General features: G+C 45.9%; 2 protein-coding genes across 3 annotated transcripts in view; both read right to left on the bottom strand.

Annotated features, from left to right (window-relative positions):
• The window catches only part of LOC127571659 (carboxypeptidase B-like), a 111,012-nt gene that overhangs the window by 21,988 nt on the left and 68,758 nt on the right, over positions 1-20,266 (bottom strand). The gene's annotated exons all lie outside the window — the stretch shown is intronic.
• LOC127571658 (type-1 angiotensin II receptor-like) overlaps positions 434-20,266 on the bottom strand; it is a 28,795-nt gene continuing 8,962 nt past the window's right edge. Inside the window, exons 1-2 of one of the 2 annotated variants that reach the window (XM_052018240.1) lie at positions 9,257-9,275; positions 434-6,499 (exon numbers count right to left, since the gene is read on the bottom strand). In XM_052018240.1, the coding sequence (XP_051874200.1) occupies positions 5,351-6,481 (1,131 nt within the window). In that variant the 5' untranslated portion in view covers positions 6,482-6,499; positions 9,257-9,275 and the 3' untranslated portion in view covers positions 434-5,350. Of the gene's footprint in view, positions 6,500-9,256; positions 9,276-20,266 lie in introns of those variants that run through there. The other variant, XM_052018239.1, reaches the window with a different exon arrangement.

The raw sequence follows: 20,266 nt of genomic DNA, 5'->3' as shown, positions 1-20,266 counted from the left end.
CATTCACCTTATCTATGCCTTTCATTATTTTATCAACCTCAATAAGGTCACCCCTCAGCCTCCATCACTCCAGGGGAAAATATCCCAGCCTATCCATGCAGAGGAGTCTCAGCCAACCTTTTGTGCTTGAATGGGAATTGAATCCATGGTCTACTAATGGATTCATAGCCAACACACACAGATGCCCCTTTCTCTGAGCTTTGGCAGTATCAGATGACTTGGTTATTTATCTCATTTCTGGTTGTGGGAGCTTGCTGTGCACCTGTCAGCCGCTGCAATTTCTACAGTTCCCTTCAGAGAGAATCTCATTGTCTGAAGTGCTTTGGGTCATTGCATGGTCATGAAACTTGGTGGATAAACGTAAGATCTTTCTGTCGATATGTAGCACAAACCTCAAATAATGGAGGCAGCCCACTGTTATAGCACATTGAAATATTTTTATTCAAGATAACTAGCGATAATAGAGGGAATACTTTATTTGAGAACCAAGTGCTTACAAAAAGGCAATACCAAAGAGAATCAGACACGATAAATTATCAAATACACTGTACACAAGTTGTACGCAACGCCCAACAGCTGAAAGTTTACAAAATGGTAGGCAGTGCTGCATTGAATGAAGTTTCATAGGGTGAGTTGCCACACAGAGAGTCATTGCAGCGAACACATTGATGTGTTCCTTTCAGTGCAAAAGGCATCAAGGGGCATGTGGAGAGAAAGGGAGTACAGTATTGAGGTGGATGATTAGTCGCAAGTGGTGGCGCAGGATTGAAGTGCGGAATAGACTTGTCTTGTTCCGGTTTTTTATGTTTCTATAGATAGCGTAGCGGTTAGCGTAATACCATAACAGCGCCAGCAACCCGGGTTCAATTCTGGCCACTGTCTGTAAGGAGTTTCTACGTTCTCCCCATGTGACTGCGTGGGTTTCCTCCAGGTGCTCTGGTTTCCTCCCACATTCCAAAGACGTACAGATTAGGAAGCTGTGGTCATGCTATGTTGGCGCCGGAAGCTTGGTGACACTTACAGGCTGCCCCCAGAACACTCTATGCAAAAAGATGCATTTCACTGTGTGTTTCGATGTACATGTGACTAATAAAGAAATCTTATCTCGTCTAGTGATTGACACAATGGCATGCAAACCTTGTTTTCTTTACTACTCATTCACAGTCACTGGTCATGCTAGTATTTATTATATGGAGATAGAGTCTTCTTCCCAGGGTGAAAATGTCAAACACCAGGGGCATAGCTCTAAAGTGAGAGGGGGAAAATTTAAAGGAGGCGAGGGTTTTACAAGGAAAATGGAAGATGCCTGGAACACACTGCCAGGGGAAGTAGTGGAAGCAGGTAAGACAGCAATGTTCGAGAGGCATGTGAACAAGCAGGGAATGGAAGGAGAAGGATCATGTGTGGGCAGATGGGATTAATTTAATTTGGCCTCATGGTTGGCACAGACATTGTGGGCTGAAGGGCCTGTTGCTGTGCTGTACTGTTCTATTAGTTCCTCATTCCTTTGGCTGGGAGTGACTCTCAGGGACTGTGACTCAGAGAGTTGACCTGCACATGAAATCTCTCCACACCTTGGTGATCTGCTGGATGTGACCAGCCGACAAATCAGCCTGAGGTCTTCATTTCTTTTGGGGAGAGAAAAGTGGAAACCTGATGTCTTTGGCAACCTAATTTGCATCTCATTTCCTCTCCATTCTGAGAATCCTTTGAGTGCCTCACAACCTTAACTCCCGTAATTAAGATAGCAGGTTTGAATTGCACAATGTAAACACATATCCTTTGAGCATGCAGGCATGGAGGCAATGGGCTGAATTGTCTCCAAGGCTGTAAATTTCTATAATACATGCTAGCCAAGCTCAGTTATCGGCAACACAGGATAACTTTGTCAAATTGCAGCAATGTTATACATCCAGTATTTGTGTAACATCTATTTGATTAGTATGTGTTTATGTGAAAATACCTTGAACACAACAGGCAGAGAGGGATTAATCCATTGCTGGATTTGTGGTTGGCAGACTCTCCTCTGATTGCGCTTCCCAGGAATTTTAGCTCACCAGTGCCTCTACTTCCTCAGGAGGCTAAAGAAATTCAGTATGTCCCCTTTGACACTCATCAACTTTTATCGATGCACCATAGAAAGCACCCTATCTGGATGCATCACAGCTTGGTACAGCAACTGCTCTGCCCTCGGCCGCAAGAAACTGCAGGGTGTTGTGGACACAGCCCAGCGCTTCACGGAAACCAGCCTCCCCTCCTTGGACTCTGCCTTTACCTCTCACTGCCTTGGCGAAGCAGCCAGCATAATCAAAGACCCCACCCACCCGGGTCATTCTCTCTTTTCTCCTCTTCCATCAGGCAGAAGATACAGGAGCCTGAGGGCACGTACCACCAGGCTTAAGGATGGCTTCTACCCCACTGTGATAAGACTATTGAATGGTTCCCTTGTACGATGACCTGGACTCTCTGACCTCACAATCTACCTCGTTGTGACCCTGCATCTTGCTGCACTGCATTTTCTCTGCAGCTGTGACACTTTACTCTGTACTGTTATTGGTTTTACTTGTACTACCTCAATGCACTCGGTACTAACTCAGTGCAACTGCACTGTGTAATGAATTGACCTGTACAATCAGTATGCAAGACAAGTTTTTCACTGTACCTCAGTACAAGTGACAATAATAAACCAATACCAATACCAATAAAGCTGAAACCGGACTCCAAGATGGGAAGGGATTTCCAGATCTCCTGACTGGAACCAAAGGTGATCCGACAGTGATAGCGGTTGGCTTCTTGTGCTGTTCCCATGTTAGGCACCTAGTCTTTCCCTAGAGCTAAGGGGGAACAGGGCAGACTAGGCATGTCTGAGGCAGTGATTGGGTATTTAACACAAAAACCCTCATAAGATAAGCAGGAGTTCATTTGGGATTTTCCGTGGTCCAGTCAGAAATGAAACAATGGGTTGGTTTCAGGGTTAGGATGACCCGCTGGGTTCTTCAAGACCAAGGGGCAACTTTTTCACCCAGAGGGTGGTTGGTATATGGGACGAGCTTCCAGAGGTAGTGGTGGAGGCAGGTACATTGACAACATCTAAAAGGCACTTGGACAGGTCCGTGGATAGGAAAGTTTCTGAGCGATATGGGCCAAATGGGACTAGCTTAGATGGGTATCTTGGTCGGCATGGACCGGTTGGGCCGAAAGGCCTGTTTCCGTGCTGTATGACTCCAAGATCATCCTGGACTTTTGCTGCTCTGGCTACACCACCAAATAAACCCCCCACCACCAGTCAGTCAGCAATAAGACCACCCCACTCTGGCTTCTCCTGGAGATCAGCGGCCTGCTCAGGCAGCTGGAAGTTGGGACACTCCCACACTGCTGGGCTGCTCCTGGGAGGATTCTTTCCCTTCCACCAGTGGAAAGAAGGTGGACCTCCCACCAGGAGGGGCGCTCTCTGCTTGTTGGCCTCTCAATGTTCACATCCAATGTACAAAAGTCGGGGATGGTGAGCGGTTATGGAGTTTGTTATATCTCAGCAAATCTTTTCCTCCTGGTGAATAATTTGTTTCTCTGTGGTTTTAGCAGCCCTCCAACTACAGCCTTTAGATCAGCAAATTTAATCATTCCACCATCGGAGTCTGTGCCTTAATGGTCAAGGCCATACACTCTGCACTTCTCTCTCTAAACTCTCTTTCTCCCATAAAACCAAATGTTTCTCCTGGAATGCCATAGCAGTTAGTGGTGCTGCCTCGTGGATCCAGCAACCTGGGTCAATCCTGACCTCCAGTGCTATTTGTGAGGAGTTTGCCCGTCCTCTCCGCAACCACGTGGGTTTGCCCCGGGTGCTCCCCTTTCCTCCCACATCCCAAAGGTGTGCAGGTTGCTAGGCTAGTTGCCCCGAGTGTGAATGAGTGGCGGGAGAGTCAGGGAGAGTTAATGGGTATATGGGAGAGAATAAGTTGTGGGGAAATAGGAATGCTCTGAGGGCTAGCATAACTCAATGGGCTGACTGGCCTCCATCCATGTGGTAAGAAAATGCGAGAAAATATCACCCTGTGCAGTGTACTGTCGAACATTGTTTGCCAATGGGAATCATCTTGCAATGGTAATATATTGTTAAGTGTGTAGTGCAAGAACAAGTCTATTGTGGCTTGTAATGAGTTTCCAATGCCACAAAAGAAACGCCAAAACCCAGATCGTTTTCCCATGCCCAGCTTTTCCTCTGAATGCTCCTGCATATGGAAAATGGTGAAGAAACTCTGCACTTTCCTTGGCCAAATTCTGGTTGGTGATAGCGACGTATTTTGGAGAAATCAGAGGACAGGACGCTTGCAGCCCCATTTCACCATCAGCTCAGTGATGTAGTCTCAAGTCCTGGGAACGGCCATTAGAATGAAGAGCAGAGCAGGTTGGTGGTTCCTGAATGATCATCACATCTTTCCACACCTAGGACTCTGGAGCAGAAACTCTCCTCTCTGTCAGGACTGTGTTGGGTGAAGAATATACTTAACGAAATGTTGCAGCAGATTGTAGGTTGTGAGGGTTCTGTTGATTAGCACTGAGGAAGCAGTATTAGGGGCCCTACCAGCATATTGGTTAGGCAAACCCTGCTTCATTCCATGAACTTTTACCTTGAGTCTGAGTAAAGGTGGAACAGGTAGATGTCTGAAAGAATGCACATTCATCTTGATACATGGGACAGTTTACATAACGGTTGAGGGCATTATTGGCAAGACCAGCATTTACAACCCAATTGCCCTTGAGAAGATGGTGACAAATCCCCTGCTTGAACTGCCGTTGTCCTACTGATGAATGTTCTTCCACAGTGCTCTTGGTGAAGGGAGTTCGGGGATTTAGATCCAGTGACGGTAAAGGAACAGGGACATATTTTCAAGTCCAAAGTGATGTGTGACTTCGAGGGAAACTGGCAGGAGTTCAGTGTTCCCATCTGCCTGATGTTTTCTCCTTTGCTGTGATAGAGGTCAGGATTTGAGAGCTGCTGTGGCAAAGAGGAGCAAACATTCCTTTTCCTATCGTAACTCATCATTTCAAATAGGGCTAACCCACACTATTGGACTTGAACCTCCAGTTGCAATAAGCTGAGGAATTTCACATCTTCTTGCCTTGTTGGCCACCTACTCTGGTTTCTGCTTCTCCTTCCCCGAGTGGCTGAATTTCCAATTGAAGGGATTGCTATAGAGGGTTTTTTTCAGTTTTATGTACAGAAATGAATCTAGGGACAGAGCCATCGTAATCTAGGTCACTGTACTGCTTTGCAATCAGTCCAAACTCACCATTGATCAGTAATGGAATTGGAGCACATGTGGAAATCCTGGTGGACTGGGAAGGTAGCCTACACTGCACTCGAGATGTCCATCTGCTTTGTCAGTGATTCTATGGTCCGGTACGATAAAGAGCTCAGTTTGGTCGACAGACTGGAGTGATTCTTGATCTCAGGGGGCATGCACCTCAGGAAGAGGAAGAGTTTTTCTCTGAAGTTGTGGCCAACAAAGCCATAGAGGATGGGGTTCAGGCAACTGTTGAAGTAAGCCATGCAGATGGTGAAGGGAATCGAAGTGTCGACAATTTCAGGGATGCGGCAGTTTTGAATGATCTCTAAGCGGGAGAGCACATCCAGGAACGTGAAGACTTGGAACGGAAGCCAGCACAAAATGAAAGACACAACAACCGCCACGATGAGTTTAAATGCTTCGTTGCTTGTTGGCCTGTTTCTTCGAACCTGGTAGGTCTGCACTAAGCTCTTGATGATGAGGGAATAGCAGACCAAAATGATGAGAAGTGGGATTAGAAATCCCAGCAGGGTTTTCAGCAATGCCATGCCAAATATCCACTGCTTCTGGTACTTCTGAGGGTAATCGAACGCACAGATGGTTCGATTCCAGTGGTCGTAGTGAGATGCATTGCGGAAGAAGGTGGCAGGCAGGCTGGCAAATCCTGCCAGGAGCCAGACCCCGATGCAAGCTATCCGGGCGTGGACCACGGTGCGCCTGGTCCTCGACTTTACGGGGTGCACGATGGCGAGGTAGCGGTCCACGCTGAGGCAGGTGATCAGGAAGACGCTGGCGTTCATGTTCAGCAGCACAACGGTGGCGCTGGTCTTGCACAGGAAGTTTCCGAAGGTCCAACGGTACTTCATGGCCGTGTAGGCCGCCCAGAAGGGCAAGGTTATCACGAAGATCAGATCAGCCAGGGCGAGGTTCAACAGGAAGACGTTGGCAACTGTTGTCAATTTCAGGTAGCAATAAATAACGATCACCACCATGCTATTTCCCAAGACCCCCACCACAAAGATGATGGTGTATATGATGGGGATCATAAGGAAAATATAACTGTGCCTTCCCCCTGTCGTGCAACTGGTGGCATTGGCCTCTATTGAGGTATTCCCCAGTGAAGTATTGGACGTGGTTTCTCCCATGTCCCAGTCAGAGATCAAGTTGTGAAGGACGCTGGTGTTTTCCGTCATCTGCACTCAACCCAGGGCCTGCGGAGAGGAAAGGTTTTGTGTCAATAAATCCTTAAGGACCAGGTAAACTATACTGACTGCTTCCCTAAAGGCTGCTTCAGAAGAAGACAGGACATGATATTATTAAATACAGACCAGGATCAGGCAGGACATGCAGTTAGTAGAATTGCTGCCTCACAGCTCCAGCGACCTGGGTTCAATCCTGTGTGGAATTTGCATGTTTTCCCTGTGATTACATGGTGTTTGTCCGGGTGCTCTGCTTTCATCTCAGGACGTGCGGGTTGTTGGGTTAATCGGCCACTGTAGATTACCCTAGTGTGCCGGTGAGCAGGAGAATCCGGGCCAAGTTGCTGGGAATGTAGGGAGATTGAGTTCCAGAGAAAATTAGTAGGATGCAGACCTGGGCTAAGAAGTGGCAGATGGAGTTCAACCCCGTAAAGTGTGAAGTGATACACTTTGGATGATTGAATTTGAAGGCAGAATACAAGGTTAATGGCAGGACTCTTAGCAGTGTGGAGGAACAGAGGGATCTTGGGGTCCACATCCACAGATCCCTCAAGGTTGCGCGCAGGTCGACAGGGTTGTTAAGAAGGCGTATGGTGTGTTGGCCTTCATTAGTCGGGGGATTGAGTTCAAGACCAGTGAGGTAATGAGGTAATAGAACTTGGAGTATTGTGTTCTGTTCTGGTCACCTCATTATAGGAAGGATGTGGAAGCTTTAGAGGGGGTGCAGCGGAGATTTACCGGGATGATGCCTGGATTGGAGAGCATGTATTATGAGGATAGGTTGAGGGATCTAGGGCTTTTCTCTTTGGAGACAAGGAGGATGAAAGGTGACTTGATAGAATTCTACAAGACGATGAGGCATCGTTCGAGTAGAAAGTCAGAGACTTTTTCCCAGGGCAAAAATGGGTAACACAAGGGGGCATAATTTTAAGGTGATTGGAGGAAGGTGTAAGGGGGATGTCAGGGGGAAGTTTTTTTTACACAGAGAGTGGTGGGTGCACTGCCTGCAGAGGTTGTGGGGCAGATAGATTAGGGACATTAAAGAGACCCTTAGAAAATTTTCCATGGAAAAATGGAGGGCTATGTGGGAGGGAAGGGTTAGATAGATATTAGAGCAGGATAAAATGTCGGCACAACATTGTGGGCCAAAGGGCCTGTACTGTGCTGTAATGTTCTATGAGAATGAGATTGTTCTGTGAGCTAGCATAGGCTCGATGGGCCACATGGCTTCTTCCTGTGTAGTAAGGGAATATGGGAGAGGTTCAGGTGGCCTTCACCTGCTTCATTTTCCCCTTTTTTAAAATCAGCGCAACAAAAGGCCCTTCGGCCCCCATGTCTATGCTGCCCCTGTACCTATCTGCACTGATCCCATCTACAAGCATCGTTTCTGCTTCACAGCCTCTTCACATTTCGCCGTCCACTTCCACACACCCTGCTTCAGCCTGCGGCCCATTACTGGTTAATTGTCCAGCCCTGCTCCTGCTTCACCCTACCAGGTCTGCCTGGACATTCACCCTACCCGGTCCGCCTGGCCATTCACCCTACTCGGTCCGCCTGGCCATTCACCCTACCCGGTCCGCCTGGCCATTCACCCTACCCGGTCCGCCTGGACATTCACCCTACCCGGTCCGCCTGGCCATTCACCCTACCCGGTCCGCCTGGCCATTCACCCTACCCGGTCTGCCTGGCCATTCACCCTACCCGGTCCGCCTGGCCATTCACCCTACCCGGTCCGCTTGGAACTCCGCCCTACCATCTCCCTTTCAGGTCCGCTTCAACCCCATCCTCTCATGTTCCTTCCAGGTCCGCTTCAGCTCCACCCTGCTAGGTCCGCACCCAGTCCGTCCCATCCGCTCCGGGTCATCCCGCCGCCTCCTCTGCCCCCCCTCTCCCCGCCGCCCGCTGCCCCACCCGCTTCGTCCTCCCTTCGCTCTGCTTTTCTCAGCCTTTTCATGCTTCGCCCAGCCCCGGTGCGCTGGACCGCTTCCGGTCGCCACCCCGCTTCCTGCCCCCGATTCCTGTTGCTCACTCCCTGGTTAGTTTCCCCATCGGCTCTTGTCCATCCCCGCTCCTGCTTCACCTGACGGGGTCCGCCGGACCTTCACCCTCTCGCGTCCGCCCGGGCGGCACCCTCAGGTCTGGGGTTCTGACTGTCCGCAGTCGGGCTGGGCAGGGTGTGAAACCAGTGTCCAAACTGATCCTCTCTGTTTCCCCTCAAGTGTAAAGCAAACCTCCTCATCTCAATTAAGACGTGGGCTCACTATTGGGGCAGTTATGCTACTCCTCTAGAAAAGGCTTAACCTGGAGGAACAGGAGTGAAATCTCACTGTAGAAGCTGCAGAATAAAATTAATGATGGGATACTTGGAAACCTAAAGGCACAGGGTGAACTTTGAGCATATGGATAAGTGGTTGAGAAGGCACATGGGTTACTTGTCCTCTTTTGGACCAGAGCAGAAGCTCATGTTTGGAGTTGGTACACAATAGTACCTTGACCACAGTGAGAGGACTGTATGCAGCTCTGGCCATTACAATATAAGAAAGGTATGAATCTAACCAGACTGTTCTTTCAAAAAACTGACCTGGACCAACTTCCCTTCGTTCAGAAGATGTGAATGTCCCTGACAATCTTTAATTGCCCCTGAACTTAACAACCATACCTTGGCCAGACTGGGTAAAAAGGATTGAGGTGAACCAGATGACTTTTTACAATAATCCAGTAGTTTCATGGTTAACATTTATGAGACTCACTATTGAACAAAAAACTTACCGATTTTATGTCATTTTTTGAACTTTAATTCCCAAACTGCTACTGTGGGGTTTGAACTCATGTCTAAGGATCAATGGTTCAGGATGCTGGCTACAAGTTCAGTGATTTACCACTATGCAGCTGCAGCCTTGTGGCCCACTTCTGAACAGAATCAAATTAATTCTCTGCTTTGACATTGGGATGTTTCATTCTTCATGTCACTTTTCTCTGGAGCAGCGGAGGCTGAGGGGTGATCTGTTGGAAGTGTATAAAATTATGAGGGGCATAGATAGGGTGGACAAGCAATATCTTTTTCCTATTATTGACCGATCCAATACCAGAGGGCATGCATTTAAGGTGAGGGGGGTAGGTTCAGAACAGACTTGAGGGGTAGGTTTTTTACTGAGAGAGTGGTGGATGCCTGATAGGGGGGTGGAGGCAAATTCATTGGGTTTTTTTAAAAGGGGCTTGGATGGGCACATGAATGAGAGGAAAATAGAGGGATATGGGCATTCTGTAGGTAGGAGGGAATAGCTATGTTGGCACAACATTGTGGGCTGAAGGGCCTGTTCTGTGCTGCACTGTTCTATGTTCTGTTAAAGTTTTCATTCTGAATCACCTAATGCTGATGCAGTCTGCATTGGTTCTTGATATGTCTGGGGGGTGAATCTTCATCCAGAGCAGATACTTGTAGCAAGTTGTGAACGGGGAACGCCTTGGACACATGTTTGTTGAAATTAATATGTGACATTAACAAGTGACAAACAGCTCAAACCTACAGCTGTCCGGCTGAGAAACCAATGCTACTCTGCTCCATGCTATGTTACAGGGCTGCTTAGACAGAAAGCAAGTTTGAATTGTTGGAACAAATGCGGCAGGCATGTCTGACCTCAGGATTAATGAATTGGGCCGAGGCGGTACAATTAATGGCAGGGTAGTGCTTTGGCTACCTTGGGAATTTTTGTTCTAGCCTGGTGTCAAAAGGCCCAGATAATTTATTGAGCACCCTTGTGGCAGATGCAGAGCATAAATTTCTTCCTGCAAATGACCCATTAAAACAAATTGCGGAATGTAGTATGCCCATAACTCAAAACAAAACATAGAGCTGATGTGAAAAATAAATGATATTTTCCTTTTACCCACAAGGGATATCTAATCTGCAGCACAGTCAAATTCACCATTCATTGTTTTTTTTCCCCCAAAAAAAACTTTTAAGTAAAGGAACATCACAAACCAGGCCTGCGCAAGTGCCTGGCAACTGATCATCAGAATGTAATCCATTTTCCTGATGTCTCCATTCTTCTGGCTTGATTTCTCTCCACTGAGTGCATATCTACTGGGATTAGGTGAATACAATAGTGCTGATTGTAACATCATGAATTTGAAAGGTAGAAGTCATCAGCAAACAACAGCCAAAGTTTCCTGAACAAGGCTTGATTGTCTCCCAGTCATCATGAGAAATAGTGGTGTCAGGAGTCCTTGAATGGGTCCACAGGTGATGGTGCTGTTACAGTCCCCAATAATGGGTCACTAAAGTAACAGGATTCAACTGCTTATTGACTCTGTGGAGTACCTTTCACCTTAAAGGTTACATCCAACTGGAAGATGATGATGCTTTTTTAGCCTGTCTGCTCTGATACTGGGTGATACAGTTGGTCACACCCTGTCCTTGCACACTTTGGGATTGGGTAGTACAATGGATCACACACTGTTCTTACACATGCTGGGTCTGGATGTCAAATGAATTAAACTAATGACACCAAATAAAACTAATCCCTTCTGCCTGCATATGGTCCATATCCCTCCATTTTCTGCATATTCATGTGCCAATCAATATGCAGAGAATATTCATGCACAGTGTGTAGGGACAGTGTGTGACTTACTGCACGACCAGGTCCCAGTGTGCAGGGACAGTGTGTGATTTACTGTACCACCCAGTCCCAGGGTGTGTAGGGACAGTGTGTGACTTACTGTACGACCAGGTCCCAGTGTGTAGGGACAGCGTGTGACTGACTGTACCTCCCATACGCTGGGACACTGACCTTTCATACTCTGGGACTGGGTGTATATTGGGAGTATGGCGTGCTTGCTTTATTGGGATGAGGCACTGAGTTCAACAGTCAGGCAATTACATTGCAGCTTTATAAAACTCTGGTTAGGCTGCATCTGGAGCATTGCATTCAATTCTGGTCGCCCCATTACAAGGATGTGCAGGCTTTGGCGAAGGTGCAGAAGAGGTTCACCAGGGTGCTGCCTGGATTAGAGGGTATGAGCAATAGAGGGGTTGGATAAACTGGGGTTGTTTTCTCTGGAGCGCTGGAGGCTGAGTGGAGACCTGATAGATGTTTGGTGATATATTTCATACTTTCATAAAAGAACTATCTCAGCCCTAATATCTGGCTGAAAATAAGTTTTGTATAAATATGTTATCCACTGTTATTGAACCTTTAATTATTTCTAGGCTGTAGATTTTATGTAACCAGAGAACATGGGGCATCATTCTCCAGGTGTCCTTTGACCCCCTTGTGAATGTAATGGATGGTGCCTCTTGGAAGTACTCTGCAGCCTTTAATGTGTTTTCGGTCTGTTTGAGGCATTCTGCTCGGAGGTCTTTCTGCCATTTACCTTATCTGGGAAGTTTAACGTGACAGGAATGTGAAGGCTTTCCACAAATGTGCCACTTCACTGGGGATGGATGAGGGACGGCTCCTTGGCCAATGTTCAAAGGTGAAGCTTTCTCAAGGGTTCCTGGTGCAATTATTCAAGTGGAAGTGTGAAAAACTATGATGGAAAACAGCTGAGCAAATCTCATGCTCAAAGCAATTTGTCGTTATTTAGGATGAAAATGCAAAGTATAGAGTGGAAAAAGTAATGGCTTAACTTAATACTTCACTTATAAATGGCTGCTAATATTTCAACACAACCTGATAAACTAATCACATGAATTTTCTAACGATTAATCGTAAATTCTCTGAAAAAGTCCAGATATTATTAAAGGAAAAGTTTGATATGATGTATACTCTTGTTCCTTTTGCTTCAGACAATTCTGCACATTCACTGAAGCCACCTTTGATGTCGCAGTATTTTTAACAAGTAATGAGTTTACTGACTGTATCAGTTTTAACAGGAGAAAGCAACATATTTGTCAGCTTCCTGCTATTTATTCAGCCAGGATATTTCTGGCCTTTTCCCTCACATGAAGCAAAAACTGAAAGCTATGGAGCTGGATCTTTCAGTGTTTATTTAGTGTTAGTTGTAGTGTCAATATGAAAAATCAGCAAATGAATTTTGACTTGATTGTCACCAATGCTACTCAGCCTAGTGAGTAGGTACTGTACTGGTGCAGTGGAATATATCTTGCAGAGTGGGATTTGCCTGTTGTGTGTGCTACAGGTTAGGTACTGAGATGAGTAAAGGCATTGCATTTCTTTACTGCCTTTCACAGTGTCACTGAGAAATTATTTTGGAGCTGCTGAGTCCTTTCAAAGTACAGGCCTTATTCTGGGAACCATGGCAACAAATGTGTGATTAACTCTCTTGAGCTGTGATATTGAGAGCAGAAGTAGGAATAGGCCATAATCTCTTTCTGCCTGCTCCATCATTCACCACTCGTGTCCCTGTCCCCATCTGTTCCCCACTTCCCTTCATTCCTTTAGTGTCCAAAGATCTATTATTCTCAGCCTTGAACATTCCCTGTGATTGCGTATCCACAGCTCTCTCACGTAGAGAATGCCAAAGATTCACAATGCTCCGTATAAAGAAGTTTCTGCTCATCTCAGTCCCAAGCGCTTGACCCTGTTTCCTGAGATGATACTCACCAGTTGTAAGAGTCTCCAACCAGAGGAAGCAGTACCTATATTGTTGATCCTCAGAGCCTTGTTTATCTGAATGATATCCTCTCTTATTCTCCTGAACTTCAGTGACTATAGATCAACACCTAATCTGACTAATTATCATTCAGTTCGGTGACTCTCATTCAACAGCACAGTGATGTCAGCTGTCATCGACACTGCTTTCAAGTTGCATATACTCACACATCGATGCCAGTTTGGGTTTCACCAGGAACACTCAGCTCTGGATCCCAAAGAGCCGAATTTCTGAGGTGAGCTAAGAGTGACTTACCTTGACATCAAAGCAGCATTTGACTGAGTCTAACATTAAGAACCCCTTTCAAAATGGGAGTAGGCATCAAAGGGAAATCACTCCAGTGGTTGGAGTCATATCTCGCACAAGGGAAGAAGATTGTGGTTGTTGGAGGTCAATCATGCCACTCCCAGGATATCAGTGCAGGAGTCCTACAGGGCAGTGTCCCAGCCCAACCATCTTCCACTGTTTCATCCATGACATTCCTTTCATCATAGGGTCAGATATGAGGATGTTTGCCGATGTTTGACCCATGATACAGGATTCAGAAACCCCTTGCCTTCCCTCCCCATTGATTTCAATGGAATTGTAAGATCTTGACTGTCTCAAAACAGCCGACCCAACTGCAAAATGGTTCCTAACGGAACAGCAGTTACCACAGTTAATACAAGAAGTAATCATACAAGACAGATAAAATGAACACAAGAATCATAATGTTCTGGCCATTTATCTGCCTCAGCTTGTCGTATGATTGCACTTGTTTCATTAATAGCCAGGAGATCCATTCTATTTAAATGGAAAGATCCTAAACCTCCTACTACATTCCAGTGGTTTTCCCAAAATAACATGTTTAAACTTAGAAAAAATTGCGAGTGGTACTGTTGAGCCTTTGGTTAAATTTGAAGAAACTTGGAGCCTATTTATTCAGCATTTTCATATGATGTAAGCTGACCTTCTCCGAATCCTTTTCAATAACTTTCTATTTGAGTATAGAGGAGCAGAGTTAATGACATAATAATGCTTTTAACCGATGAAATATGACAGCCCAGCTTTTGTTAAGTTTTATGTAAGTTTTTGTTTATTATTACTACTTGGTTTGTTATTTTGTTATTGTTTTTTTTGGTTTGTTTTTTTTCATATAATTAAATTTCTTTTAAAATCTTTTTCATGTTTAATTATCAAGAGATTGGGAGGTTCAGATTACACATTTTACTCTTTGTGTCTGTATACGTTAATTGTTATTATTGCAATCCTGACCTGTTTGTATCATGTGTATAATTACCACTGTTATGTTTATTAATTTGGAAATTAATAAAAAGATTGGAAAAGAAAGAAAGAATCATAATGTTGGCCCATATGGTTGCTTGGTTCAGTTCTGGTAATAGTAGCAGGGCTGAGAGTAGAGGACCTTCCCTTTGGTAGTCAAGGTATTAAGTCAAATCAGGTCAGGGCAAGCATTCATTTCATCTTGAGGACTCCTGTTTTCTCTATTAGTGCATTGTTCTAAGTAACTTTTCCCATGGGCTTTCTATTGCCTTAATCACCAGTAGGTCAACCACCAATTTACAGATAATACAGTGGGCTGCTTCTTGATGGGCCCATGTGGCTGTTGTATGTCCCATTCCACCGTGTGATGCAGGCTGAAGAACATAAGAACACAAGCAATAGAAGCAGGTGTTGGCCACTTAGACTTGTATCTGCCGGAGTTTGGGAGAAGGGTCTTGATGGAAACATATAAGATCTTGAAGAATCTTCACCTGGTGGAGAGGATGATTCCTTTTGGGGGAGAATCTAGAACTAGGAATCACTGTTTAAAAATAAAGACAGGGACCAGGTAATTTTCTCCCTTGGTTAGTTGCGAGTCTCTGGGACTCTTGGTGGAAGGAAAGTCTTTCAATATTTTTAAGATAAACGTATGGGAATGAAAACTTACTGCCGAGAATCAGGAATGCAGAGGTGGATTATAATCAGATGAGCCACAATCTTACTAAATGCTGGAGCAGACCTGAGGGACTGAGTGGTCCACTCCTGTTACTAGTTTGTATGTATTTGGCCTTTCATTCTTGCCCTGCTGTTCCATGAGACTGTGGTTCAACTTAAACCACTATTATAAGACACTTGAGACTCTTAGACTCTTGAAAGACTCTTGAATGGACCTCTTATACATTAAAGGTGGACTCTCGATCTCTCAGTCTACCTTGTCGTAGGCCTTGCACTTTATTTGTCTACATGCACTACACTTTCTCTATAACTGTAACACTACATTCTGCATCCTGTTTTGTTTTCCTTTTGTACTACCTCAATGTACTTATGTATGGAAAGATCTGTCTGGATGGCATACAGACAAAAGCTTTTCACTGTATTGGCATTGGTATTGATTTATTATTGTCACTTGTACCGAGGTACAGTGAAAAACTTGTCTTGCATACTGATCGTACAGGTCAATTCATTGCACTGTGCAGTTACATTGAGTCAGTACAGAGTGCATTGAGGTAGCACAGGGAAAAACAATAACAGTACAGAGTCAAGTGTCACAGCTACAGAGAAAGTGCAGTGCAGGTGGACAATAAGGTGCAAGGTCACAAGGTAGACTGTGAGATCAGAGTCCGTCTCATCATATATGTGACAATACTGATGTCTGATGACAAATTACTGATGACAATTACCAGCACCACTTTTCCAGGCTAACCACATGTCCCTTGATTCCCTCAATCCTTAAAAATATGTTGATCCCTGTCTCAAAAACACTCAGCAACTGAGCCTCCACAGTCTCTGAGGGCAGAGATGACTCAATATCCTCCGGCTGAAGAGATATCTCCTCATTTCAATCCTGAATGGCCAAACCCTCATTTTGAGACCATGACCCTGCCATCCTAGCCAAGAGAAACATTATCTCTGCATTTACCAGTCAAACCCCACGTGAATTTTGTACATTTCAATGTCATCAAGCAGCCATTGGTCACAGCACACAGTTCAGAAGTGATTATGTAAGGCTGTGGACAGTGAATGTACAGCCAGTGATAGGCAGTGGTTGTTTCCGTATCTCTGACCATTAAAAAAAACAAAGTTGCCAGACATCAATATCACAGCACTGAACTTGTAATCGATATTTCATTTCTGACCCCTGCAGGCTGGGGTTCTGTTTATTTTTTTTGTGAGTCATTGACAAAGGTAGTAGGTTGCACCTATAAGCTTCAAGTTATGCTGGTGAGCGAGGACAGGTGTGGTGCATGACCCACAGTGGAATTAAACCCGAAAATCAAAAAAAAACGCAGCTGCTGGAAATCCGAAATAAAAACTGAAAACGCTGGAAACACTCTGCAGGTCGGGCAGCGCCTGTGGAGAGACAAACAATCATGTTTCAGATTAAAGACCTTCTTCAGACTTGGGAAAGAGGGAAAAGTACTAAAACCAACTTGGCTTTTTCTCTCTTTCGCAGTTCTAATGAGGGGTCCCAGACCTGAAATGTTAACTGTTTCTCTTTCTACGGATATGGCATGAACTGCTGAGTGCTTCCAACGAAATTATACCTGTAATGAAATTAATTGGGAGACTGATGCTGCAAAAACCATCAGGCACATTAAGGTAAATTTTAGATGGAAGTGCCCACATCAATTACACAGTGTCTGGAAATGATCATGAGCGTGACCTAGCCCAGGTAAAATTTGCTCTTATGCATGATGTGTGCAAGAAAATTGCGTGCAAATGTGTTCAATTTGTAGGCTGTTGAGTTTACAACAAGGCAGAGATGAATGAAAGGACCAGGTGCTTGCACACTTGTCTCTGAAAAGTAAGACTCCCCCCAGAAATATGAACATAGAAACCTAGAGTGACATTCATTAATGAAAACGTTGCAGCTGCAATCTCTTAGGACCTCTCAAATTGAAGTCTGATCTGCCATTGGTATTGCTATTGGTTCACTTGTACCGAGGTACAGTGAAAAACTTGTCTTGCATACCGATCGTACAGGTCAATTCATTACACAGTGCGGTTACATTGAGTTAGTACAGAGTGCGTTGAGGTAGTACAGGTAAAAACAATAACAGTACAGAGTAAAGTGTCACAGCTACAGAGAAAGTGCAGTGCAATAAGGTGCAAGGTCACAACAAGGTAGATCGTGAGGTCAGAGTCCATCTCATTGTATGAGGGAACCGTTCAATAGTCTTATCACAGTGGGGTAGAAGCCGTCCTTAAGTCTGGTGGTACAAAAGGGGATAATAGACCCTATGGCATCATATGGAAGATCAGGTCTGGTGTTCTGACCTAATGTCACCAGAAAACTGATTATCTGTTGCTCGTTGCTGTTTGTGGATCTTGTTATGTCTGCATTGTCCACCACATCATTCACATCACCACAGTGAGTGCACTTCAAAGGGGATTTTGCCGGGTTGCGAAAGGTGCTAAAGGAATGCAACTTTTCCCAATTTGTCCAGTGTTATTTGCCTGCAGAGTCCATTTATATTAAAGGAAGGGGGAAGAACTGGTGGTAGATCGTGATCTCCTTTGTGATCTCTGCTCTCTCTCACTGCTTCCCCTCTGCGCTCTCTGCTCTCTCTCACTGCTTCCCCTCTGCGATCTCTGCTCTTAGTCTCCGTGACTTCTCTCACTGCTTCCCCTCTGCGATCTCTGCTCTCCGCCTCCTCAACCTCTCTCACTACTCTCCCTCTGCGATCTCCTCGTTTCTCCTCCCCCTCGACCTCTCTCACTGCTCTCCCTCTGCGATCTCTGCTCTCTGCCTCCTCGGCCGTGTGCTCACTCATATTTCAAGGATGCCCACTTAGTAGATCGTGCTTTGTTCAGGTAAAAGACTTAACCACATATTTAGATACATTTTTTTAGTTGTTAGGATCTAATGGAGGGAAACTTACACCGGGTTGGAACAAGTCCTTCAAATATTGCTTTACTTAACAACCTTTTATCATTAGCAGAACACTTGATATTTGATATTGTAGGATGCAGGGTCATTGTTAATAACACTGAGATCAATTGTAAATTCTATTAAAATGCAAGCTTTGCACATGGCTGAGTGTCCTTCTGACTAGTCCTTCCACCAGAACCTTGTGGTATACACACTGCCTGTACTCTGTCATGCAGAAGCTGCTGATTGTACAATGGTTATAAGCTTCCACTCTTGTAGACTGCACTGAACTTCATGTTCCTGTGCCGGTCCTGCAGTATGCAGTATCAGTCACCAGGTGTCAGACCATTTCCAGCACAGCGACTGAAAATCAAAAAGGAAGCAGCTGCTGGAAATCTGAAATAAAAACAGAAAAGGCTGGAAAATCAGAATTGGCCTGATGAAGGGTCTTCGACCTGAAACGTTAACAGTTTCTCTTTCTGTAGATGCTGCCTGACCTGCTGGGTTTTTCGAGCAGTTCCAGTACAACAACAATTGGCCAGCAGAAATTTGAGACCAGCAGTGAAAAAGCAGGGAACGGACTGCAATGGTGCAGCCTCAGGACTATTTCATCCAAGGGTAAGGTAACCGAAGAGCAAAAAAATTCCTGTATGTTTTGTGTTATTATGAGTTATTATGTAGTTATAATAAAGAACTACAGTTCCCAGTGGGCAATGCAAGGGGTCACATGGGGGAACTGGAAGTGGCTGTAAATAAGAGGGAAAGCAAGCCAGTTTGGTGTTGGTTAATAAAAATGTTCAAATATTAAACCCATGTGAAGTTTGTTTCTTGATGAAGAACAAACATAACGTGTTTCTTCTTCACAGTTCTGGAGGGTTCCAAAGGAGGTTTGAAGGGCTGGAATGGTTTTGTGAGTGGAGAGGTCGGGGAGTGGAGAGGTCGGGGGAGTGGAGAGGTCGGGGAGAGGAGAGGTCGGGGAGTGGAGAGGTCGGGGAGTGGAGAGGTCGGGGCAGTGGAGAGGTCGGGGAGTGGAGAGGTCGGGGAGTGGAGAGGTCGGGGAGTGGAGAGTTCGGGGAGTGGAGAGTTCGGGGAGTGGAGAGGTCAGGGCAGTGGAGAGGTCGGGGAGTGGAGAGGTCGGGGAGTGGAGAGGTCGGGGCAGTGGAGAGGTCGGGGAGTGGAGAGGTCGGGGCAGTGGAGAGGTCGGGGAGTGGAGAGGTCGGGGAGTGGAGAGGTCGGGGCAGTGGAGAGGTCGGGGAGTGGAGAGGTCGGGGAGTGGAGAGGTCAGGGCAGTGGAGAGGTCGGGGAGTGGAGAGGTCGGGGAGTGGAGAGGTCGGGGAGTGGAGAGGTCGGGGAGTGGAGAGTTCGGGGAGTGGAGAGGTCGGGGCAGTGGAGAGGTCGGGGAGTGGAGAGGTCGGGGAGTGGAGAGGTCGGGGAGTGGAGAGGTCGGGGAGTGGAGAGGTCGGGGAGTGGAGAGGTCGGGGAGTGGAGAGGTCGGGGAGTGGAGAGTTCGGGGAGTGGAGAGGTCGGGGCAGTGGAGAGGTCGGGGAGTGGAGAGGTCGGGGAGTGGAGAGGTCGGGGAGTGGAGAGGTCGGGGAGTGGAGAGTTCGGGGAGTGGAGAGGTCAGGGCAGTGGAGAGGTCGGGGAGAGGAGAGGTTTAGTGAGTGACTGACACCAAGGCAATCACCACAGTGCTCTGACTGAGACAAAGGACTGACCGAGAGCCAGTATCATTTGGTCATAGAGTTATGTAGCAGAAAAACAATCCTCTCAGCCCACTGAGACATGCTGCCATCTAGTCCACGTCTGTGCTCATCCTACACTAATCTCATTTTATTCTCCTCACATTCGTATCAACTTCCCCCAGATTCTGCCACTCTGCAATTTATATTTATCTTCGGCATGTGGGAAGAAACCAGAGCACTTGAAGGACACACACAGGGTCACAGGGAGAACATGCAAACTCCACAAAGACAGCACCGGAGGTCAGGGTTGAACTCGAATATCCGGCAGTGTGAGGCAGCAGCTCGACTGATTTCCCCATAACATTCAGTTATGGGGAAATCGTGAAATATTTGACTTCATTGTACCTTGAAAAATGATTGAAGGCAGGTGAGATAAACTGAGGACTAATTGATCTGGGCCACTGAATGCAGCCTATATCACCCTGAGCTTCTTGACCATGGTGTAAACAATAGTTCAAGAACAATCAGGTAACCTGACCTTTTAAATAATAACAAGTGAACAAGGTGGAAGCACTCAGCAAGTCTGGTAGCATCTATGGAAAGGAAAACAGAATTAGCATTTCAGGT

The sequence above is a fragment of the Pristis pectinata genome, chromosome 6 (assembly GCF_009764475.1).
Source record: "Pristis pectinata isolate sPriPec2 chromosome 6, sPriPec2.1.pri, whole genome shotgun sequence".
Lineage (NCBI taxonomy): Eukaryota > Metazoa > Chordata > Chondrichthyes > Rhinopristiformes > Pristidae > Pristis > Pristis pectinata.
Note: the sequence above shows the minus strand (reverse complement) of the source record. Positions and strands in the feature narration are given on the sequence as shown.